General features: G+C 44.2%; 1 protein-coding gene across 1 annotated transcript in view; it reads right to left on the reverse strand.

Annotated features, from left to right (window-relative positions):
* Window positions 1–26,682, reverse strand: part of hmga2 (high mobility group AT-hook 2) — a 139,716-nt gene that overhangs the window by 17,624 nt on the left and 95,410 nt on the right. The window contains exon 4 of the mRNA XM_080191728.1: window positions 4,248–4,280. Coding sequence (XP_080047854.1) covers window positions 4,248–4,280 — 33 coding nt within the window. The remainder of the gene's footprint in view (window positions 1–4,247; window positions 4,281–26,682) is intronic.

Genomic DNA, 26,682 nt, shown 5'->3' on the forward strand with positions numbered 1-26,682 from the left:
AAAAAATTGCTACAACGTACAGGTCACCAGTTTCAAAAGAAACGGGGTTAAATTTGTTGCAATGAAAATGGAAGGTCAATAATTATTCATTTGTTCCATTCGTAAAAACATTTCTTAGCCAACCCTCCTTCTCATTGCCAACTTCAATGAGTATTTACTGCTTTGGGACTATTGGCAGCACATGGACTGCCTCTGATTGCAAAAAAACCGTAAACTATAAGAGATAGAAAGTCAGCCTGGTCCTGAATGCATGCATTGGACAACAGGCGTGGAGAAGCTAGAACAGCGGTTTTTTTACATACGTGTACAGGCTTCTCATTTATGCAAGTAAATTTTATTCATGAGGTAACATGCGACAACCAATTATTCTTTGTCAAAGGTAATATCTTCTGCACATTCTCAAGGTTCCACCCCGCAAAACAAAAACAATTTAAAAAAAAAACTACAAAAAGACGTGGCATGCCTGCAGCGCAGAAGGAAGCTGTCAAGCCTGTACCAACAACAATCCCATCGAGCCCCTATTCCCGCAACCCCACGGATTTACTGACACTGAGGCGCAATTTAGCACGGCCTGTCAAACTAACCTGCACACCTTTGGATGTGCAAAGTACTGTTCCCATTGCTAGAAGGGTCGCAAATGACAAGGGATAGAATCCCTACAGTGCAGAAGGAGGCCATTCAGCTCATCAAGCCTCTACCGACAACCATCCCACCCAGGCCCTATACCTGTAACTGCACACATTTACCCTGCTACTCCCCCTGATACTAAGGGAAAAGTTAGCATGGCCAACCCGCACATCTTTGGACTGTGGGAGGAAACTGGAGCACCTGAAGGAAACCCACACAGACACGGGGAGAATGTGCAACCTCCACACTGACAGTGACTCAAGGCTGGAATTGAACCTGGGTCCCTGGCCCTGCGAGGCAGCAGTGCTAATCATTGTGCCACCTTGTTGCCCAAATAAGACTTCCAAAAGAGCTAAAAGGTAACATGAGGAGAAATGTTTTATCGTTGCTGGTCTGACTTGGAAATCAGCGTCTGAAGCTTTCAAAAGGAAACTGGGCAAGTGTAAAAGAGGGAAAGAAAAGATTGCAGGGACAAAGGGAAACAGCAAGTAAGTGGGACTACCTGGACTGGGCTTGCACAGAGCTGACATGGACACAATGGGCTGAATGGCTCCCTGCTGCATTGTCATTAATGATTAAAAACTTCAATTTTAAATCATTTTTATCCATGCAAGAGTAAACATTGACGGAAATGGTTTACTTGTTCATATATCAGTTTCCAATTTATTTGTGCATGTGATGAAAGAAAACAGAAAATCGCACAGGGGCGGGTGGCACAATGGCAGAGTGGTTAGCACTGCTGCCTCACAGTGCCAGGGACCCAGGTTCGATTCCCCACTTGAGTCACTATCTGGGTAGAGTTTGCACATTCTCCCCATGCCTGCATGGGTTTCCTCTGGGTGCTCCGGTTTCCTCCCATGGTCCATTGATGTGTGGATTAGCCATGCTAAATTGTCCTTGGTGTCAGGGGGACTAGCTAGGGTAAATGCATGGGGTTATGGGGACTGGGCCTAGGTGGGATTGTGCTCAGTGCAGCCTCGATGGGCTGAATGGCCTCCTTCTGCACTGTAAAGGTTTTATAATTCTCAAGTGCCATCTAAATGTAGAGGACTTGGGGCCATGAGATATCTGCGTCATCTCGTTAGACATTTTGATTAAAATGAGAAGGAAAATCATTTTTCCAGCAGAAAAGCCCAGTACATACATCACTGAACTCGGATGTGAGGTCGGCAGGTACGATAAAAGTAATCCTGGTTAGGGTCTTTCCACAATCTGAAGATAGATATCCTTTAATTGATAAAAAAACAAAAACAAAACCGATATGATACTTAATCCATTTAAGCTACGTGGGGAGTCTCAAGATTGTTTAGTCTGGAGGAGATTTAGTGGAGATACCATTCACAATTCTTTAAGAGAGCAAATAAATCAAGCCCCAATCTGTTTAGGATTTCCACTAACTCCAGAGTCAGGGCCATAGAGACATAGGAAATCTATGCCATTACCGGAGGCCAGTCAGCCCATCATTTTGGTGCTGGTCCAAAAAAAATGTTCAACATTGACCCCACTATCCAGCTGTTAGACCAGTAGCCCCGTAGATTACCAGGTTCATATCCATTTTTTAAAAAATGCAATGAGGATTCCTTGCTTCCCCATCCTTTCAGGCAGTGACTTTGAGGCATCCCCAGCCCTGTGACAATATTTCCCCTGAGGTCCACTTTTGGGCGGCGCAGTGAAACAGTGGTTAGCACTGCTGCCCCACATTGCCAGGGTCCCAGGTTCAATTCCGGCCTCGGATCACTGCATGTTCTCCCCATGTCTGCGAGGGTTCCCTCCCACAGCCCAAAAATATGCGGGTTAGGTTGAATGGCTAGGCTAAATTGACCTGAGCATCAGGGTAAATATGAGGGGTTATGGGAATAGGGTCTGGGTGGGATTGCATTGGGGGGAGACCTGATGGGCTGAATGGCCTCCTTCAGCACTGTAGGGATTCTATTCTATGAATCATCCTTCTACTAATTACTTTAAATCTCTCTGCTAAAGGAAACAGGTCCTTCCAAAGCACTGCATCCTGACTCCGTATAATTTTATATGGTCTTGAGCTCAACCTGCTTCCAACAGGTTGGATTTCAAAGACGCCAAAGTGTGGAATGGACTGTGCAAGGAACCAGATGTGGGAAAATTGGATACATTTTTGAGAGGGACCGAGAGGTATTAGCATTCAGGACTTCTCCAATAGACTACAAAGTGTTTTTTGACCTTGTGTACAAGTAAATACATTTCTGGTGCATTTTTGATATTTGTCCAGCTACTCTGACTCACTAATGGACCCTGGAGAGCGGTCGATCTGCCACAGGGGGCTTATAACTCTTCCCATTTAATTCAGATATTTCTGCAAACCAGTGCCCAAGTGAGTAAAGTGATCTCTGCTTGTCAAGCAGGGGAAAAGATCACAAGTGCTCTCGCTAGTTGTGTTCCTACACGGAGCGGACACGCACGCTGTATTGCACAAACAGAAAACCTATTCTGCGGAGACTTGGGAGGGGGTGATGGGATTTCCATGTGTCAAGTTGACTAAACAAAATTCACAAGGGTTGTGAATCAGCGCGCAAGATGCACCCCTAACTGTTCGGTTGGCGAAATCAGATACTTACTGCCGTGCCAGCTGGGAAGGAGAGGCCAGGATCTCGGCTATTGAATACTGTCCCCAGCTAGGAAGCGCACGCGTGACTCCCGCTTATGAACGAGATCAGGAATGTCTGCGAGGGACTCAGTAATTGAACGGTTTGTCAGTACAACAGCAACAGGACCCCTTTGGAGCGTGGGTGGGGGAGGAAGGTAAAGGAAGCAATAATATTTCACCAAATGGTATTAAATAACGCCTATAAAACAAATGTGCACGTTTCCTGATGTCACTAATAGTTAATGCTGGGAAAAAAAGTGTCCCGTTTAAAAAGAGACGTCCTGAATATGGAAGACAAATGTTGGAAGTCTACGGAGGGTTAACCAGAATTGCTGGTACTATAATATCTCCCATAGCTTATGGTCAAGAAATTGTAGTGATGCTTTGGAATGAATGCAGACATTCGGGCCCTGTGTGTTTTTGACATTGATTCTCAACTGAGCACTGCGTTTCTTTAGGATTGGGACATGTTAGCTTCAGTCTCCTGACTTTTTCCGCCACTTGGTTTATCCTCACTGCACCAACGAGAAGGTGAACCTCGGACATTACCAACTGTGGAATCAGCCTCTCCCTTTCCAGTTACCAAACTCTTCCGATGTAAGGAGAGATTAGTCGAAGTAAAAAGGCCATGTGTACGTAACCTCCAGAAACCCCAAAGTCTACAACAAGATCAGAAGTTTTTTTAAACTGATCCAGACTACCACATGGTAAAGACATCTGTTAGGATACAGTAAAGGAAACAGATGGAAAAGGAAGAGATTCCTCAGAATGTAGTGTAAGATTTACATTATCCTCCACGAACTTCCATGTAGTCTCCATGTTTATACAATTTATCACTATTTCCTCAGACAGCTGAGATTAGGAAGCCCACATGAGCTCATGTCCTTCTTATTAACTCCAACTTAGAAAGCAGTCCAGCCTCTCCAACTCCTTATTCCAAATATCTATTCTCAAAGTCTTATTCTAAAGCACCCAGATTACAATAAAAAGTCCACACTACCTGAGCAGGCTTCTTCGGGACCTCTTGCTGTGGCTGAGGGGGGGAAAAGAAACAAACTACAGTTAGATTCCATCAAGCATTCATGCTGCTTTTCACTTTCCTTAATTGTAAGCATAGCAGCATGTCAAGTACGACATAATGCGGAACAACTTTCGCTTAATATTCACAGTCAAATACATCCTTCCAGAACACTCCCACCCGCCCCACAAACCTCTCACTTCTTGATAACCTGTAAACAAGCACCTGTACATCCCTACATCCCCTCAAATCAGAAATGCTATACTAAAGTGGGGTGGGGAGGGCTTTGGTCGCACAGTCTGAATTCATTTGACTTCTGCATGCCGTGGCTCTGAGAGAGCTGCCAGTTCACTGACTTTATTTTCCATGAATTAGGTCCTGACAGTTCAATGAGGGGAAAGACAATGTCTGAATCAAGGCCAGCGCTGGCTCTGAGCCCAGTATGTGTCAAAGTAATTTTACCAGCTGCCCTCCAAAAAGCACTCAATCCTCCCCCTAATCTCAACAAATGGACCATCCATGACTGCAGAGGCAGAACAGGGCGGGGGCAGGGAGCTCGCTATTGCTTATCTCATCCCCCCCCACCCCCGCCACCCACCCCAGCATGGAGTAAACTCCCGGCCAGGCCCCGCCATCTGATTTTTATGAATGGTTTCAGGAAAACAGATTGAGTGCGATATATTTCTAATTGTCATTCATGAAAAAAAAAGGCAGGATTTACACATTGCTTCGAAACCTGGTAACAATTGAAGTGGCAGACCTTATTAACAAGTGCCTCAGGTTGTAGCCAGACTTATTGGCTTTCTGGGTCCTTCCGAAAGATTTAACCCTTTAAATACTCGGTTCCCTCGCATCAAAAGGATCTGCGAGGACAACACCCTCTGGCCATTTTGCATTGTTGAAATATATTGTTTAATACTGTGCGAGACCAAGTATCAAAATGCACACTGTACTAATTTATACCAAAAACAAAGAAATGCTATGCCCGAAACTGTTTGAATAGTGCAGTGAGGGTGAAATCCAACACCGCACAGTGATAGTCGTATTGTTGCTTCAATGAAATTGAGGTGAAGTCTTGGAAGCTCTTCAAATCATACTTAACAGAAAAGGAATTTTCTGCCAGTACAAAATGACCTCAAGGCCAAAGCCCCTGTGCAGTTAGGATTTCTTTAAAATGCCGCATGTTTTGTTCTCGACACACTCCAACTTTATTATTCTAACAAATCTGCGAGAAAACCTCCCATGTCCCCAGACCTGGAAGCAACAACAGTGCAACAAGTGGTGGGTATACAGCCCCAGGCTGCTTTTTGTTAGCTGCTTGGTATCCCACTGGAGCAGCCACTGGGCGTACTCGCTTTCCAGTCTGTTGTAAGAATGAGCCTTGCCACATCCTAGACTGGAAACGAGACATCTTTTCAACTCAATGGAATTCTGAATTAAAACGTTCAATTTAATTAAGGACAGTAAGTATCCTCACAACACCAGGTTAAAGTCCAACAGGCTTATTTGGTAGCACGAGCTTTTGGAGTGTCACTCCTTCATCAGGTGAGTGCCTCATGCACTCCGAAAGCTCGTGCTACCAAATAAACCTGTTGGACTTTAACCTGGTGTTGTGAGGTTACTTACTGTGCCTACCCCAATCCAAGACAGGCAATTCCACATCAACTTAATTAAGGGAAGAGAAAAAATACTTAAAAAAAAATACAAGAAGTAAGAAATCCATTATGTTGCTCAAGACAAAAGCATTGCCACTCCAAGCTTTTGTGTACAGTAACAGAAAATGCCGAAAAATCTCAGCAGGTCTAACAACATCTGTGGAGAGAGAGTAGAGCCAAAGTTTCATGTCTAGAGGTTGCCTCTATATAGTGCAGCACTTTTACCAAATGATTGGAAAGTATAATAGAGCTAATACAAACATTGCCTCATTATTCCCTCTACATACATTTTTGTAGGTGCTGGTTTTTGGGGGGTTAACACAGTGGCAGGATTTCTTGTTCCTTGTGCAAATAGCGCCATAGGGTCAGTAACACAACATCTTATCTGGAGGATCCATAATGCAGCACTACCTTCGAATTGTGCTGAAATACCAACCTACATTAAACGTTAAAGTCCCTGTGTGAATAAAGAAAGACTGTTTCAAGACTACATGTTGCTGCAAAGTGATTCAAAGCTAATGAACTACACTTAATGCAATGTCACTGTTGTTCTGCAGAGTAGGTGGCAGCCAAGTTGTACACAGCAAACTCCTCCAGATAATCCATCAGTGACCTTGGCTAGGTTTTCCAGCTGCCCCCGTGGCAGATTTTCCTGTGGTTGACGTGGGAGTTTTTGGTCGCTAGTGGGATATTCTAGTCCTTCCAAAGTCTATGGGCATTTGTGTGGCTCACCCTGTCCTGCCGCTAGGGTGGGGGTAGGGGGAGTGGTGGGGGTGTTGACTTTGGCGGGACCAGAATATCCTGCCAGCAGGGAGGGCTGGAAGATCCCGTCCATCGATTAAGGGTTAAGTATTGACCAGGATACCACGAAGCCCTGTCCTGGTCTTCTTCAAAATCGTGCCGTAAGGTCCTTGACATCGGCCCGAGGAGGCAGATATCTCATCTGTCAGCATCCTTCGACAGGGCAGCGGTCCTCAGCACTGAACTGGAGCGTCTGCCTAGATTTTAGGGTGTGGAGATGCCAGCGTTGGACTGGGGTAAACACTGTAAGAAGTCTCACAACACCAGGTTAAAGTCCAACCCATGCCTAATGCTATCTCCACTCACACCGTCTGCATCTTTAAGACTTGAATAGCAGGTTAGCTGTAAGGACTCGTGTTCTAATCAGTATTCTATAAACTGTGTGTGCCTTTATATGCCCTTCTCTGATCAGAACCCTCCACACACCTGACGAAGGAACACCGTTTCCGAAAGCTTGTGGGTTTACTACCAAATAAACTGGTTGGACTTTAACCTGGTGTTGAGAGACTTCTTACTAGATTTTAGGGCCCAGGGCTCTGGTGTGGGACTTGAACCCACAGCACTCTGACTCAGAAGCAAGTGTACTACCCAACTGAGCCACAGCTCCCACATGGGTGAAACCCACAGCTTTTCGAGCCCTGAGGCAAGCTGCTGCCAACTGAGCAACGAATATATTTTTTTTCCCTGTAGATAACCCTATTCGGAAAGTTTTTAAATAAATAAACTATTCAACAAATAACACAAGTGCACACTCTTTCTGAACAGTTCACCTTGATGCACATTCCTTCCAATCTTCGCTCACTAACGCTGCACCCTACTGTAGCCATTAAACACTCCTCAGTCTGATTATTATCTCTAACAAGGAAACAAAGACAAAGCCTTCACTCGAAACCTCACTGTCTGGTGTGGCTCAGATTAAGCACATGAAGATTTTAAACATGCATTCATTCTGACTCTTTGGCACTGGGTATTAGTCTACGTAATCACTATGTGGAGATGCTGGTGTTGGACTGGGATGGGCACAGTGAGAAGTCTCACCAACATCAGGTTAAAATCCAACAGGTTGTTTTGGAATCATGAGCTTTCAGAGCATTGCCCCTTCAGCAGGTGAGTGCTACTGATGAAGGAACAGCTCGCGATTCCAAATAAACTTGTTGGACTTTAACCTGGGGTGTTGGTGAGACTTCTTACTCAGTAATCACTGCCACCAGTGCTGCTCCTCATCTCTTTTGGCCCAGGCGTTTCTTTGTGCTTTGTTGTATCACAAATATGCTGTCGGTAAACACGCCAGCATTGATGCCAACTGCAGGACTGTTTGCTCGGAACGCATTTTTGCGCAGCCAACCCTCGCCTCCTTCCTCCTAAAATGATCCATGTATTGGCGCTGCTGTCCTGTGCCACTTGCACCGTAGTGTTTGAATGTTGCATACTTTACGAGTCCGAACATCAGAAAGAGAGTTCCTGTTATAAAGTTTAAAACTCCCCTGGCCACGAAAGATGAAAAGGAACACTTCAACAGCTGTGCGCAAATCAAAATATTGTGGCAATTTTCATCCTGACTCCAACTAAGTCTAAATTACAAAGTAGAAATTGCAAAATTATGCCTTCCTTCATCTTTGGAATTAGGATTAGGTCAGTTGCTTTAGAATGTACTACAATGACAAGGCGGCGTATAGCAAGCTGACCTTCATCTGTCACGGCGTTGAGTACAGCAATTGGAAACTTATGTTGCATCGGTATAAGACTTTGGTTAGGCCGCATTTGGAATATTGTGTACAATTCTGATTGCCACACTACTGGAAGGACGTTGATGTGTTGGAAAGGATGCAGAAGGGATTTACCAGGACGTTGCTTGGTTTGGAGGATATGGACTATGAAGAAAGGTTGAACAAACTTGGATTTTTTTTCCATTGGCGTGTTGGAAGATAAGGGGAGAGGTTTGCAAGATTACGACAGGCTTAAAACAAGTGGATAGTCAGTCTTTTTCCCAGGGTTGAAGGGTCAATTACTCTGGGGCATTAGTTGAAAGTGAAAGGGGCGAAGTTTAAAAGAGATATAAGAGCAAGTTTTTCACACAGAGGATGGTGAATGCTTGGAACGCGATGCTGGAGGAAGCGATAGCAGCAGATTCTGTAACAACATTCAAGAGACATCTGGATAGGTACATGAATGGGCAGGCAACAGAGGTATATGGACCATATAGAGGCAAGAAAATATTAGATTAGAGAGGCATCTGTGTCAGCACAGACTTGGGGGGCTGAAGGGTCTGTTCCTGTGCTGTTCTGTTCTAAACATCATATCCAGAAGCTGGAAAGCTTCTCCACAACTTACACTCAACTCAGTTCTGCATAGGCAGAGTGATAAATAGACGTTCTTCGTCATTCACGAGTGATTTGTGCAGTGATAAGAAGGTGCCACCTAAATCAGGCTGATCTTAATCCGATCAGCTTCCTCAGAATGGATCGGAAAAATTACGCATCAGGAATCTTGGGCAGCATTTTCAGCCCACCCCCAGGGAACCGGCAGTGATGGTGGTTCGTCATTGGCTGCCATTGGCAGAATTTTCCAGCCCTGCTGATCTCTACTGCTGGCCTGCCCTGTCACCAGGGAAGTTTTGACGGGAGTCACCTTTGTCGGGACTGGAACTTTCCACCGGTGGGAAGGGCTGGAAAATCCCACCTTTTGTGAATTCTTCTGAGGAACTCTTCCCCATTTGAGGGGCTTTTGAATTGAATTGTATTTAAACACACTTCAGGGGGGATTCTACGGCTTTCAGACTCCAAAAGTTCCCACCTGAGAAGAATGAACATTCCCATCGCATCCCCCTCACCCGCTCCGATTCTGTGGCAGGCGGGGCGGCAACATTCCAGTGGCCATCTCTAACAGAACGGAAACTAAAATGTAAAAACAGATACTGGTCAAAAGTACCATTTTCTCTTTATGTTGCTAATGCTCAGCAAAGCTCCAAATCAATGTCAAAAAATGGCCCTGATTTTACCGGCATGGTCGCCCGAGGTCTGTAAGATCACACCCGAGGCCAACAGGGAATGTCATTCAGTGAGCCTTGCCTGCCTCGGTTTCAGAGTGGCTGTGCTGATAAAAACAGGGCCAACTGTCTTTTACAAAACTGATGGAATATTTGAATATAAAGGCACAAGCTGAACAACCAAGTGGTTTGGTACAAAAACAGCCTTGTTCATAAAATGTTTAAATCCAATTGTCATCCTGTGCTCACAATCTCTAACGAATGTAAATGAGATTGAAACCGATTTAGTTTTACTGACACAGTTGAGGCAACATTTCATACAAATTAGTAAGATTTTTGTGCTCATGTGAAATGTGAACTCATTCTATAAATATTATTTCATATGGTGCTTCTGCCCACTATAATCAGTTCTGCCACACACTCCCACTTTGTTATCTTTTATTTATGTATTTTGCAAACAAATAGATTTGATCAGGTGGATCAGGAATTGGTTAGCAGATAGGAGACAGAGGGTGGTGGTTGATGGTAATTATTCATCATGGAGTTCGGTTACGAGTGGTGTGCCTCAGGGATCTGTTTTGGGGCCACTGCTGTTCGTAATCTTTATTAATGATCTGGATGAGGGTATAGTTGGGTGGATTAGTAAGTTTGCTGATGACACCAAAGTCGGAGGTGTGGTAGATTGTGAGGAAGGGTGTCGAAGTTTGCAGGGTGACTTGGACAGGTTGCAGAGCTGGGCCGCGAGGTGGCGGATGGAGTTTAATGCGGAGAAGTGTGAGGTAATCCATTTCGGTAGGAATAACAGATGTGTTGAGTATAGGGCTAACGGGAGGACTTTGAATAGAGTGGAGGAGCAGAGGGATCTAGGTGTATGTGTACATAGATCCCTGAAAGTTGGGAATCAAGTAGATAAGGTTGTTAAGAAGGCGTACGGTGTCTTGGCGTTTATTGGTAGGGGGATTGAATTTAGGAGTCGCAGCGTCATGTTGCAACTGTACACAACTCTGGTGCGGCCGCACTTGGAGTACTGTGTGCAGTTCTGGTCCCCACATTACAGGAAGGATGTGGAGGCTTTGGAGAGGGTGCAGAGGAGGTTTACCAGGATGTTGCCTGGTATGCAGGGGAGGTCCTATGAGGAGAGACTGAGGGATTTGGGGTTGTTTTCACTGGAAAGAAGGCGGCTAAGAGGGGATCTTATAGAAACATATAAGATGATTAGAGGTTTAGATAGGGTGGATGGTGATAGCCTGTTTCCTCGGATGGAGAAATCTAGCACGAGGGGGCATGGCTTTAAATTAAGGGGGGGTAGTTATAGGACGGATGTCAGGGGCAGGTTCTTTACCCAGAGGGTGGTGAGGGACTGGAATGCCCTGCCTGCTGCAGTTGTAAGTGCGCCTAGTTTGGGGGCGTTTAAGAGATTGGTGGATAGGTTTATGGACGAAAAGGGATTGGTTTAGATTAGTGGGTCAATGTTTTTTTTTAAAAATAAGACTGGTCGGCGCAACATTGTGGGCCGAAGGGCCTGTTCCGCGCTGTAATGTTCTATGTTCTATGATAGCCCAAACTCCACAGAATCACAGTGTAGCAGAGACCCATCGGCCCACTGTGTCTGCACCGACACTCAAGAAACACTTGACCGCCCACCTAATCCCATTTACCCAACTCTTGGCCCATAGCCTTGAATGTTATAATGTGCCAAATGCTCATCCAGGTGAGGCAAACTGTTTCTACCATCCTCCTAAAGCAGCGCATTCCTGACCATCACCACCCTCTGGGCAAAAAGTTTTTCCTCACATTCCTCCAAACCTCTTGACCTTGAACCTATGGCCTCACCAACGTTCTACACAACTCCAACATTTTTTTTTATTTATTCATGGGATGTGGGTGTCGCTAGCTGGCCAGCATTTATTGCCATCCCTAGTTGCCCTTGCTGCTACGGTAGTGATGAGCTGCAGTCAATGTTGACCCACAATGTCATTAGGGAGGGTATTCCAGGATTTTGACCCAGCAACTGTGAAGGAATGGTGATATATTCCTAAGCTAGAATGATGGGTGGCGTGGAGGGGAATTTGCTAGGTGGTGGTCTTCCCATGTACCTGCTGCCCTTGTCCATCAAGCGGAAGTGCTAGTGGATTTGGAAGGTGCTGTCTAAAGATCTTTGGTGAATTGCTGCAGTGCATCTTGTAGATGGTACACTCTGCTGCTACTCACCGTAGATGGTGGAGGGATTGAATGTTGTAGATGTGGTGCCAATCAAGTGGGCTGCTTTGCCCTGAATGGTGTCAAGCTTCTTGAGTGTTGTTGGAGCTGCACCCATCCAAGCAAGTGGGGACTATTCCATCACACTCCTGACTTGTGTCGTGTAGATGGTGGATAGGCTTTGGGGAATCAGAAGGTGAATTACTCGCCACAGTATTACTAGCCTCTGACCTGCTCTTGTAGCCACTGTGTCAATGTGTTGAGCCCAGTAAGAAGCCTGACAACACCAGGTTTAAGTCCAACCGATTTATTTGATCGTAAACTCACAAGCTTTTGAGGTTAACGTCTTCGTCAGGTGAATGGAGAGTTCTGGCCTCAGACAGAGCATATAACAGCACAGACAGTTTACAGATTACTGATTAGAATGCGAACCTTTACACCTAACCTGCTATTCAAGTCTTAAAGTGGCCAACGAGAGTGGAAGGAGCAATGATCATAGGTTAAAGAGATGTGTATTGTCTCCAGACAGTACAGTAAATGAGGTTTTGCAAACCCAGGCAAGTCACGAGGGTTATAGATAGTGCGACATGAACCCAAGATCCCTGTTGAGACCGTCCTCATGTGTGCGGAACTTGGCTATCAGTCTCTGCTCAGCGACTCTGTGCTGTCATGTGTTGTGAAGGCTGCCTTGGAGAATGCTTACCCGAAGGTCAAGAGGCTGAATGCCCGTGACCACTGAAGTGTTTGCCAACAGGAAGGGAACAGTCTTGCCTGGTGATTGTCGAGCGATGTTCATTCATCTGTTGTCGTAGCGTCTGCATGGTCTCCCCAGTGTACCATGCTTCGGGACATCCTTTCTTGCAACATATCAGGTAGACAATGTTGGCCGAATTGCAAGACACTATGACAACGGATGAATGAACATTTTCATAGTAACTTCATAGTAGTGTTAATGTAAGCCTGCTTATGACACTGATAAAGAAATAAATAAAATAAAATCTGATTCACAATGTTATTTCATTTAATGTTGCACTTTTCACAAATACAACTAGTCACAGTACAGGAGTTACTAACTAGTCATAAATCCAGTGGTGGTAATTCTCCTTAATCAGCTAGTATGTGATATTCTGCTCCATTGCAAAGGTTCCCAACTGGTGTGTCACAACATATAAAAAGGTCGGGAACTACTGCTGTACTGAAATGTTCTACAACGTGTGGGGGTGAAAGGTGACGCGTTCATGGGGGCTTTCTCTCTAACCCATTGACAAATGGGTTAATGGTTTAATGTAAGCCTACTTGTGACTAATAAATAAATAAATAAATCAGAGTGACAGCCAGGGAGCCAGACAAAAGGACGTTTTAGTGACTGGAAGCCAGGGTCTAGTGGTGTACAGTAAGAAGTCTCACCACATCAGGTTAAAGTCCAACAGGTTTCTTTGGTAGCAAAAGCCACTAGCTTTCGGAGTGCTGTCCCTTCATCAGGTAAGTGGGAGTTCTGTTCACAAACAGGACACAAAGACACAAACTCAATTTACAAAACAATGTAAAAATAATGTAAATTGAGTTTAGTGTCTTTATATGCCCTGTTTGTGAATGGAACTCCCACTCACCTAATGAAGGGGCAGTGCTCCAAAAGCTGGTGGCTTGTGCTACCAAATAACCCTGTTGGACTTTAATCTCTTGTGGGAATTCTTACTATGTTTACCCCATTCTGACGCCAGCATCTCCACACTAGTGGTGTACCACATGGATCTGTGCTGTGTCCCCTATTATTCATTTATGTAAACAGCATAGATGAACGTGTGGGAGATAGGATTAGTAAGTGCGCACACAAATTTGACCGGGAGGCTGAATATGTTGGGCTACAAAATATATTTAAGATAGTCAAATGGGGAGATAAGCAGCAGATGGAATTTAATGCTGCAACATGTGAGGTGATATACTTTGGAAAGAGCAATTTGACGAGGGAGTATTCAATGAATGGTAGGACACTAGGAGGTTCTGTGGAACAAACCCCTGGCGGACTTGTCCACAGATCTCTGAAGGCAGGAGGGGATGTTAGTAGGGTGGTGAAGAATGCATATGGGAAACTTGCCTTTATCATTCGAGGTATAGATTACAAAAGCATGGAAGTCTACAATTTTGGGGTTGGTGGGAAGTGAGGATGAAAGAATGAGATGGAGACTGATGAATGGGGGCAAAGATAGAGAAAATGGTTCCCCTCATCATGCACTCACAGGTAGTTTTGAGCTTCTCGAGAGATCTGCTGCTAACACAAAACCATGGAGAAAGATTCTGGTCTGTTTGGGACCTCACTGTTATAAAGGTCAGCAAAGTCACAAGGACTGACATCTTGTGACCAGATGAAATGCGGTCAAGGTCATCACATGGTCAAGTCCCCTAGAATACCTCCAACCAGAGTTTGCAACCCTGGTTTCCAGTCGTTCAGACACTAACAGTTTAGATATCAAAATAAATAAATATATAAAGTGCTCAAACATAAAATATAATTGCTAATTTATACTGATTGTAATTAACTGCAGTTTAACAAAAAGTGATCAAGACACAGCCATGATTCCTTCAACATGCGTGTCAATGTTCATCAATGTCGACCATATAGGGTGCCACAGTGGTTAGCACTGCTGCCTCACAGCACCACGGACTTGGGTTTAATTTGAGCCTTGCATTTCTGTTTGTGCGGCATCTGCACATTCTCCCCATGTCTGTGTGGGTTTGCTCCGGCTTTCTCCCACAATCCAAAAGATGTGCAGGTTAGGTGCATTGACCATGCTAAATTCTCCTTCAGTGTACCCAAACAGGTGCTGCTGAAGTGTGGCGAGTAGGGGATTTTCGCAGTAATGTCACTGCAGTGTTAATGTAAGCCGAATTGTGACACTAATATATAAACTCAACTAAAACATTGGGATGGCAGGCACCATTTAGGCAATTACACCAGTATATTCACAAAATATAGTGGATAACTTCTGTTCCCAGTTTAAATATCATAGAAGTACCTTAATGAGGTTAGTGTCCGTGAAGAGATAATGGATATCTAGCAATGGTCGCAACATTTTTGCTCCCGTCTAGCAAATTCCGAGCAGCAACTTACCTCCATTTTAGTTGTAAAGCCTGGTTCAAACACGGTCTACACTGGCCCTTGATGAGAGCATTCAAGTTGTGCTGAACAGTAGCAAATACTCTGACAGTACATGATAAATGAAAGCGCATTACAAAACTGTGCTAAGTTGTTTAGCTGACATCATAAACCAAGATAGCAGAGATTTTGTGGTCGCAGAGAGACAAAAACCACCAAGACTGTTAAAGCATTGAATACAATCCAAAGATCATCAAATAAAATCCAACTAAAAGACTAACCACAGTCTGTATCACATTACCACCGCAGCAGCTTTTGTTCAAGCTGCCATCAACTTTGCCAAACTGATTGCTATCAGGGCCCTGTTTCCCATCAGATAACCTGTTCAAAGTAAGGGTATTTTACGCAGTGGGTTCTGAGAAGCTTTCGTGGTTAGGCCACTGAGGTGCGCACACCAGGATCCGTGTGGCAGCACCACAGATCGTGTAATGCACTGCGGGATAGGTCAGCCAATATCCCTTTATAGGACAAGTTCACACGGGAAGACTGTAAAATGAAACCTGTCAAGTCACACCTGCAGCCTGAAGTGTACTTTGAAATCTGGATTCACGCCAAAACTGTGCATATATTAACTTAGCTCAGCCCTTCATTGAAACTGCACCTGTATGAACTGACTGCCGCTAAATGAGCAATTTCATCTCCGCTTCAACACTGAACTGGGGAACCACAGGTTCCGGCAAAAGCTGGAGATTCTGTAACATTTCTAAGGCAGTGTTAAGGTGGGATACCCTGACAGATTGGGAGGGGGAAAGGATAGAATTGAGAGAGAGAGAGAGAAAGAGAGAAGTAAAACAAAGACTTTTTGAGAAATAGCTTCAATAGACTTACAGAATGTGTAATAAAAGCAAACTTTCAGCACTAAAATGCAAGTTTAGCACAATTCAATGTTTCTCCCTCTTTGACGTTACGATATTAAAAGGAAATTGGAAGACCTGCAACAGGTTGAATGCAGTTCATCACTATTTGGAGGAAGAGTGGACGGCACAGAATGTACTCTGGGACATGCAACATCAATGTCCATCACTGCAAATGGCTCAGGAGTATCACAACTGAACAAGTCCTGAGTGACGCAGCTTTCAGTCTGGATGGCTGGAGAACCAAAGCAAGGGAATAACCAACCTGGCATCAACCCCACCAATCTGCCTGTCACAGATGCACGCAGAAACCCACACAGGCATGAAGAGAATGTGCAGATTGTGCACAGGCAGTGACCCAAGCCAGAAATCAAACCCGGGTCCCTGGCACTGTGAGGCAGCAGTGTTAACCACTGTGCCACCGTGCTGCCATCCATCATGTTGTATGGCACTAACTTGCTAAGTGAGAGATGAAGAACAGGGCTAGCAGAGGAAAACTGGGCACCCATTAGCTGCTATGAACTATTAGCAAATGGGATTGTAGATCACTAACAACTTATAAACTCGTGGTTCAGCTTATTCCTTACTTCTCTATCAAACCAAGTGTAGAGTGTACCAAAAGTACCATCAGATACCATGTGGCAGCCTGGTGAAGCTAAAACACAGGGTTACATGCATGCCAAACAAAAGGCAGCATAACACAAACAGAGCCAAACAACCCCAAACCAACTGATTAAATCAAAGCACTGCAACCTTGCCACGTTTAATCATGAATGGTGGTGGAAAATTAAGCAACTGATGAGAGAAGGAACCTCCATAAACAGTCCCATTGTCAATGATGTCAGGACCCAGAACAGTGCAAAAAACAAGTCTAAGGCTCACAGCATCTTCTGAGATCCTCACCGTAATACACTCCAATTTTAAGCCAATTTCATTCACTTTGCCTCAAAAAAAATGGCTGAGTGTACAAGACACAGCAAAAGCAATGAGCCGTGACAATACCCTGGATGTGATGCTGGAGACCTATGTTGCAGATTAGTGCTACCCCAGTCTAAACAGCTCCAATGCAACTATAGCACTAGCATTTACCCGACAACTTGGAACACGTCAAATGCTTCCCTGACTAGACTGTCAAAAATAATTTGGCTGCTTGCATCATCATCACAACTTTCAAACAAGCACCAAGATGTAACATGGCTGTTGGTGAGAAAGGCCCCCCCCCCCCCATTAGATCTTAAAAGGAAAGCACAGATTTCAACCCTGTACACATTCCCCCACAACAGCCACCCTGAGGGCTGCTGTCCATCTCCTTCCCGAATTTGCAAAGGGTCAGAGAAAGATGCAGTGATTTTTATTGAGGTTCATTCTGAGCAGCTCCGTGAAGCAGGATCGTGTGTTCTACGGGCTGCTCCCACAGAAGCACACCGAGATAAATATGAACTGGTGCTGGAGGACCATTTAAATCTGTAAAAGACCCTCTTTGATCGGACCGAAAACTGCTGGTCTTCCACTGGATGGAGTTGTCCGCATCTGGCACATTCCATGATCCAGGACGACGTGTTAAAGGAGGCACTCATGCTTCGGGGAAACTACTGCAGAAGCAAAATGTGGAAAGACTATTGTCAAAGTTAGTTCTTTTATTGCTTACAACTGAAGATGCTTACTGCTGGATGAATAGGCCATTCTGCCAATGGGTCTGCACCGAATCTCTGACTACTTTAACCAGGTCCTCTGCCCCACTTGATCCCTGTAACCCCACACATTTACCATGGCTAATCCATTAACCTACATGCAAACTCCAGACAGTCACCCAAGACCGGATATGAACCTAGGTCCCTGGAGCTGAACCTAGGTCCCTGGAGCTGTGAGGCAACAGTGCTAACCACTGTGCTGCCATAGTGGACTGAAAGGTTGGAAACCAAGTAGAGCCCCTTAGACTGTATGTTTGACATTGAATGTAAGTCAATATCAAGAATATCACAACTGCATTGAAGCTCCTACGAAGGCAATATACTGGATGGGGAAAAGATGAATTTTACTGCACCTTCTGTAACTTCCAATTTAAAATATACTTTTACAAGTTCTGTGAATAAAATATATTTTTGGAACAAAAAAAAATCAATGCGGAAATTCCCTGGGTACATCTGGTCGACACAAAAGTAGGACAATTCCTACCAGATCAGTTACTGCTCCATCAGTCTACATCCAATCATCAAAGTGATTGGAGTCGGCAATGATATAACAAAGGCAAAAATATCGCGCATGCTGGAAATCTGAAATAAAAACAGAAAGTGCTGGAAAAACTCAGCAGGTTTGGAAGCATCTATGGAGAGAAAAAAAGAGTTAAAGTTTTGAGTCCGTATGACCCTACTTCAGGTTTGAAGAGAGGGAGTATTGCGACAGATTTTAGAATCCCTATGGTGCAAAGAGGCCATGTTACCATGTAACCAATGATAACATTGGAATCTGTTATAATGTAACCAGTGGTAATATGCTGTGAGGGTCAGCTGACTAGGTATAAATAGAAAAGAGATGGCGGTTATGGGGAGCTTGTGTGGTTCAAGGCGTGGCCTGAGTGTTGGTGTAATGAAGTTTCTTCATTAAACCTTTATCTTTGATTTACATTTTGAAGTTAGATCTTTTATTACTTACAACTGAAGATGCTTACTGCTGGATGAATAGGCCATTCTGCCTATGGGTCTGCACCAAATCTCTGAATATTTTAACCAGGTCCTCTGCCCCACTTGATCCCTGTAACCCCACACATTTACCATGGCTAATCCATTAACCTACATGCAAACTCCAGTCAGTCATCCAAGACCAGATATGAACCTAGGTCCCTGGAGCTGTGAAGCAACAGTGCTAACCACTGTGCTGCCCTGTTTTGTACTGTTTAAGGGGCAGAGCATTATTGCCTCAAAATAGTAGATCTGGGATATGCGTGAGCTAAGAGAAATTGGAAAGAAAAATATTGAGGACACAAGACAAAGGAAGGAAGTGTTGAGGACTGGAGGTGATGTTAATAGAGACATAAAGGAAGCTAGCAGAATGTATGAACAACAGAACAAGGTTAACAAATTGTTCTTACCCACTAATAATCAGTTTTGCTGTGTGCGAACCACTTAGCTGTCGACACCTCATTCAGTAATGGATTTGGGAGCTGAATACCAGCAGTGAGGTAAAAGGTATTGAGGCAGCATTAAGTCAATTCTGCATCAAGAATCTTAAATCAATGAAGTTCGGGGCATGTCCTCTCCAGGAACCTCATGGTGGCAGAGTAGTCAGCACTGCTGCCTCACAGCACCAGGGACCTGGGTATGATTCTGACTTTGGGTGACTGTGGAGTCTTGTAAATTCTCCCAGTGTTTGCATGGGTTTCCTCTGGGTGCTCCACTTTCCTCCCAATATCCAAAGATGTGTAGATTAGGCGTATTAGGGTTTGGGGGGCTGGGTACAATGCTCTTTCGGAGAGTCAGTGCACACTCGATGGGCTGAATGGCTTCCTTCTGCGCTCTAGTGATTTTATGATAAAGTCACACTAAACACAAAGAGGATGGTTGTGGTCGGAGACCAAGAATTGGAACTCCAAGACATTACTACAGGAAGTCTCAGTTATCTCCAACTGCTTCATTAATGATCTTCCTGCTTTCAGAATGTCAGTAGCGAGTTGTTCACTATCACTTCCATTTCCATTTGTAATGGCGGATCCTCAGTCCGCACAGCGTATGCATTATCCCAGTCTGACTGACAGATTACAAGCTATATTTGTGCCTCGAATGCCAGACAATGACCATCACCTCATGACAATCACTGGCCTTATTTAGCATCAACATCCTGAGGCTCACAGTTGAGCAGAAACCTCACCGATCCTGGAATATGTGGCTACCTGAACAAGTTAGGGGCTGGGTTTTCTACGGCAAGTGGCTCATGTCCTGATTTCACAGAATCTTTCCACCACCCAAGAAGCACAGTGTCAGAAGCGTCGTGAAATACTCACCAGCTGCCTGGATGGGTGAAGCTTCAACAAAACAGTTCCGCATCATCCAGGACAAAACATTCTGTTTGATGGGCACTTCAGTTAATATGTCCACCCACCTTATCATTTATAGCAGAAACTACAAGTACACAAAATATCAGACCGCGAGAGCTATCAATCAAGCAATATTTTCTTCAACATCTCTGTTGTTTTAGTACTTTAAAGTATGTAAGGACACTCAGCCAAAAGTACATAATCCATTACTCTATTGAAACACCTGATCCCCAGAGAAAACATTGCTTCCTTGATGGCTTTGGCTGTCAATGTTGCCATTTACATGGTCTATAGTATGCACTGCAACAAATCAGCATTGCGTCTTCAGCAACACCTCCCAAACACTTGGCATCCACTACCCAGAAAGACAAAGGAATAACGTCACCGCTACTTTCCCCCTAAGCAACACACCATGTGATATGTCTGGAACACCTCCCCCCAAATCAGTAGGGTCCCGAATGCCCCCCATGCTAAGGTATGCCTCCACCCACCCACTATGGTCCTTCAAACCCTCCCCCATTTAATGTTATGGCACCTCCGTGCTCATTCACCAATTGTACACTGTATAGAACCAATGAACCCATTGTGACAATAAAATGTTTTCATAACATCATGGATAACTTTCCACTTTCTGAAAAATGTTAGTGATTACTACAGTCCAATAAGTCTCAACAATTTACACTCTATCTTGTGTTAAAAACTGTGACATTAACAGATGAGATTTGATAGCCAGCGCCATCAAGGAAGCAATGTTTTCTCTGGGGATCAGGTATTTCGATAGAGTAATGGATTACGTACTCTTGGCTGAGTGTCCATACACACTTTAGAGTACAAAAGCAACAGAGCTGCTGAGGAAAATATTGCTTGATTGATAGCTCTCGCTGTCTGATATTTGCTGTCAATTGCACAATACACAAGGTTAAGAGGTTTCGGGTACTTGCAGTTTCTGCTATTAATATTTTATAGGGTCTAGGTGCTTGAGTTTTTTAAATAAGATTTTTATGTCCAACTTATTATCACTATAGGTTGTATTCAGTGTCTAATGGATCAGTGGGCATGGTAGTACTTGACATGACTGTACTGTGGGCATAAGGGGCAGGTGGCAGGGTATAGCTTAGCACAGTAGACATGAAGGGCCATAGGGAGATGGGGGGGAATACCTTGATATGGGGGACAATGAGAAAGACATGGTTCAACACCATGAATATTACGAAGGGCTTGACTTCTCTTCACCATGGAGCTGGCCAGGTCAGAGTGTAGGCATTTTACCCGAACCAGTCTGCACCCTTAATGGACTCCCGGACCACCCCAACTTGGCAAAAATCCAGGCCTATACTTCAGGATTTTCATGATAGTGCCTCTCATTGAAAGCCACAGCACACACAGAAAAGATCCTCGAAAGAAACGGCCCCCTTTCTCAAACCAGTAACAAAAGTCACAGTCCACCTTCTGTGATTCAATTTGTTATTGTCCCATGTATTTGTATGCAGTAAGAAGTATTGTTTCTTGTGCGCTATACAAAGCATACTGTTCATAGAGAAGGAAAGGAGAGAATACAGAATGTAGTGTTAGTCATAGCTAGGCTGTAGAGAAAGGCCAACTTAATGTGAGGTAGGTCCATTCAAAAGTCTGATGGCAGCAAGAAAGAAGCTGTTCTTGTGTCGGTTGGTGCGTGACCTCAGAGTTTTGTATCTTTTTCCTGACGGAAGAGGGTGGAAGAAGGAATGTCCTCCCTTGGTCTGTAACAACTACGTTTAGATGAAGTAGTCCAAACTGATAGGTACTAAACAGAGAGTTTCAGACCAACGCTTCATTACACTGGCCTCTCATAAACATACCGCTTGGCCACATTGTGTCATCAGCAAAAGACTTTAAGGGTTCAATTCCACTACACATTAGATTAAATGATAACTATTCAGAGCCAGATTATTACAGCATTTACAAATGCCTTAACAAGCTCAAGATTACAAACTCCCTCTGAAATGCAGAAGCTATTTTCAGTAAGTTAGCTGACCTCTTTTTTTGTTTCTGTACTTTGTTACGTCAACGTTAACTTAATAACTTTCTACTGCTGTCCATAACAAAATACACATACTAAGACTGAAGAGATGGAGCAGGGGAGCAGAGGAACAAATAATTTTCAAAGTGAACGGAAGATACAGTGGTGATGACAAGTATGCCGAGAAGGGCTTTTTTGAAAAAAAAGACTTTCAAAGGCTGGAAGTAAAACGGCAAATTGTGATTTTTGGAGGGAATTTCAAAGCACTGGGACACAGTGGTCAAAAGCCCCGATGAAGGCAGGGTAAGAGTGGGGAGCGAGTAGCAATCCAGTTTGAGGAGTCGAGAAGATGTACAGCTGGAGAGGATCGGTCACGGAGGGTGAAGCAAGGCCCTGAAGGGGTTTGAAAACTAGGCCTTTGAAGTCAATTCACTCGAGTCCAAAGAGCCATGGGCCAGGGAGCTCCGAATTAGCCGGAGTTTGTGATGGGTGGAATGGCGGGGGGGTGGGGGGTAAAGAGAACCAGATGTCCGGCAAAAAAAAAACACCATGGAGAAGTCAATTCTGGAGGTGAAGAAAGTGCGGATTAGCGTTTAGCTGCTGGTGAGAAAGTGGGATGGCCACAGACAGGCAGCATTCCAGAGATCCTGGCAGCAGTCCATCGCAGTGTAGGAAGTCCAGTTCTCATTGAACAGAACATCAAGTTTAAATAGATGGAAAACTGGGGCTTTCCCTTATGGCAATGTGATCCTCTCAAATCTGATTTTCCTGTGTGTAATCCAATATACACACCCAGGTGCAGGAAGAGAGAGAGAGAGAGAGAAAAAAAAATCACCCAAATATGTTTTTGGAAGTGTTCGTTGAGGGAATAATTTTGGGCTAGGAATGAGGAGAACTCCCAGCTTTTCTTTCAATGGAATGTGTTCTTTTAAAACCACCTGAGCAGACAGAAAGAGTTTATCCCCCAGTCTCTGCAAGCCCCACCAAAATCACCTCTTAAAAAACAAACCCAGCAACTCTGTTAAATCAACACTGAAGAGTTAGCTTCGAGTATTTCCTCTTTTTGCAGAATTGCACCCTACAGACTACCAAAGCTTGTGGTGGGTTTGGATTCGCTATTGCCCTATAAAAGGCAGCTAGGCAGGTGCCTGAATGAGCCACTTTCCCAGTTATAGTGAGAAGCCTCACAACTCCAGGTTAAAGTCCAACAAATTTATGTGGAATCACAAGCTTTCGGAGCGTAGCTCCTTCATCAGAGGAAGGAGCAGCATTCCGAAAGCCCATGATTCTAAATAAATCTATTGGACTTTAACCTGGTGTTGAGAGACTTCTTACTGTGCCCACCCCAGTCCAATGCTGGCATCTCCACATCATGATTTCCAATCATAGGAGTTGAGTTGTCAGTTAACTGCAACGAATAATAAGAATGAACTACTGCGGTTTTATACATCCAAACCAGATTGGCAAAAAGGGGTCAAATAAATGTTTACTCGAGTTTTCCCAAAATTGGCCTTAGTTTGGTTAAATGGTGTACATTGTTACACTATTTCTGTACGCAGTACATGCAATGGAAAAGATTACCAATTCTCAGCCTTTCATCTCCTTTAACATCGGAGATCTCGCTAGGTTTCTACGATACTGAAACCATCTTGCTGTTGCATTGTGGGAGTTAACAGCAATGGTCTTCAGGTGAAACAGGGCTAGAGGTCAGAGGTTAATGAGACTCGCGCATTAAAATGTAAATCAGCACGTGTTTAGTTCTCACTTTGATATTTCCATTATATTGAAAATGGGACACTCATGCTATAACCACTTACTCCCATTAGTGCCAACATTACAGCACCTTCACAAATACAAGTTTATAATTAACAATAATCATCATTTAGTTATCACCTTTAATGTCATAAGGCCGTCCTGAGGCAAGAGAGTATTATCAAATAAACTCTTACACTGAGCCATATAAGGAGATAGTTTAGTTTATTTATTAGTGTCACAAGTTGACTTACATTAACATGGCAATAGAGTTAGTAAAATTCCCCTAGTCGCCATACTCTGGCACCTGTTCAGGTACACTGAGGGAAAATTTAGCATCTAACCAGCTCGTCTTTCAGAATGACAGAGGAAACCAGAGCACCTGGAGGAAACCCACACAGAAATGGGGAGGCCATGAAACATCCACACAGTCACCCGAGGCTGGAACTGAACCCAGGTGCCTGATGTTGAGACAGCAGTGCTAACCATTATGCCATCGTGCATGAGCTAAACAGGTGACCAAAATCTTGCTCAAAAGACTGGATTTGAAGGTATGTCCTTTCATAGGCAGACTCCATTGTAAATGTGTTCGTGAGTTTGTTAGAAATAGTTAAGAAGTTACTGCTCAACATTATGTGGATTGCAAAGTCAGAGAATATGATTGCTCATTTGAGGTCTTCAGCTTGCTGTTTCTCCATTTCCACTCCCTTCTCCCTCTTTTGCTTCTTCTTTCTTTCACTTTGTTTATGGGTGGTAAGGAGTAGCGCGTTGTGGTGAAAGGAAGTGTCAATGGCCGTTGGGATGGGGGGCGGTGACCTGGAAAATTGAGATCTTCAATGTCTCCCCCTGCCCCAATCACTCATTCTTCTACATGCCCTCCCTCACTCCTATCACACCCTTCGTCTCACCTTCCCAGCACTCTAACCTTATCCTCTCCTCCATCACAACCCAACATCTTCCCCTTAGAGCGACTCATTCAAGTCCTTAGCTTCATGGCAACCAAAACCCTTCGTTCACTCGCACTCAGTCCCCACAAAGGAGGGTGGTTAGAGGTCTGCCCTCAACCAGTTTCCAAAATTCATCTCCCATCCGATATTCCAATCCTTTTCCCTCAAAACACACCCCGTTTGTTTTCAACTCATGCAGCTTTTTTAAAATTAGAATGAGGAAGGAAACTGTCCAGCTGCCTTTCTTTATATTTTCCCCCCTCTTCCTTTGTTACCCTCTGCTTTACAGCTGTAAGAAATCCAAATCTCTCAGTTATGCACACGTTAAACATCGATATTTTAAGTCAATGAGAAACCAAGATGTAGACAATCCTGTTGCTTCAAAATCTGAGAGTTAAGTTCATTTTGTATGGACAATTTTTCTCCCTCTTTCTCTTCCCAGCCTCGCTTTTCTAAATAGCCATGCTTATGTCATATTTATTGGAACACACACGCAGGAACACTGGCACAACACATTAGACAGAATTTTGCTCAGTCCTGTCCCTAGGAATAGACTAGTGGGTGGGGGTGAGGTACAAAATAGGATGGGCTTGGCGGGGGAGGGGGGTGGTGGGGTAGTGGTGTGCCAGACAACTGCCTGCGTCCCACCAGTATTTTACCAGTTGCTGCCTATCATTAGGAAATTTCAAGCTTGTAGAAGCCTAATGTATCCAGGTAAGGCCTCCGCCCACTGTTGTCATTTTACTAAGAGCAGAGGGGTGACCAGACCACGTGGCAAGGCGGCCAGGGCTTGCAGATTTAGCGTGGGGTCACTCTCGTCGGGGCTCGGGGTGGGGTCATTCCCGAGCCCTGTCCCTCGTGGACACTCCTGATTGTAGACTGACTGCATCTTAACAGTGGGAGCACTCTCAATGGAGCTTCTGAGACTGAGGAGATACTGGCCACCTGACTGCCTAGCAGCTGTTGAGAGCTGGGGCATCCTGCTTGATGGAAACAAAAGCCACAACCTTGGACAGCTAATTATAAAATCTGGTCATGGTATCCCAAGCTGATGGAGGCAAGCTTTCTGCCCCAGATTTCCAGCTACTGGGCACGGCCACTGCCTCTGTCTAAAATTAAGCCCCGAGTCCCAATTTCACGCAATGTCAATTTCACCTCAATAAAAGTTTGGATATTTGACCCCAGATTTTCTTCTATTAATTTTGATATTCTTTTGTTTGAAGTTGCTCGAAGCTAAAGAAATATAGCTGGCTGAATGGGATGGATACTTCTTGTGAAATTAGATACATTACACATGATCAGAGTGCACGATTCAAATTCAGATCACAACATTACAGCGCCGACTAAAAGTAACCTTTCAAATCCCATCGTTTTGTTCGAGACACAGTCCCTCAAAAAAAATAGCAATAGAAGTGGGCCATTCGGCCCATCGAGTCTGCTCTGCCATTCCATGGGATCATGACTGATTGATATGATAATCCTCAACTCCACTTTCCCGCCTTATCCCCACACGCCTTGATTCCCTTACTCATCAGAAGTTTATCTCAGCCTCGAACGTACTTAACAACCCAGCCCTCTGTGGTAAAGAATTCCACGGATTCACTATTCTCAGGGAACAGATTCGTCCTCATCTCCGTCTTAACTAATTCAATGGATGCATTTATTTTGGCCAGTCTCTTATTTTGACCATTAAGAATTTCAGTTTGAAAAATAATAGCAAATGAGGAACAATTTCAAATAGTACCTTGAGCAGGAATTCAAGAGCCAGATTACTTACACATTTTCCATTATAAATGAGGATACAGCAATTTGTAACAGAAAAGTCAACATAAAATGTGACAACAGGAACGCAAGCGACAGTTGGCAATTCTGCATGGAGCCAAGATAGAAATATTAGAAATTTTAATCAATTACCAAAAACTTTCTAAAAAACTCTAAACCATTTCAAAGAATAACCGTGCAGCATTGGAATAGGCCCTTCGGCCCTCCAAGCCTGAGTCAATCACGATGCCTGCCTAAACTTCACAGCTGCTTTCCATT

This window comes from Carcharhinus amblyrhynchos, chromosome 6 (assembly GCF_965287045.1).
Source record: "Carcharhinus amblyrhynchos chromosome 6, sCarAmb.v2.hapA, whole genome shotgun sequence".
NCBI lineage: Eukaryota > Metazoa > Chordata > Chondrichthyes > Carcharhiniformes > Carcharhinidae > Carcharhinus > Carcharhinus amblyrhynchos.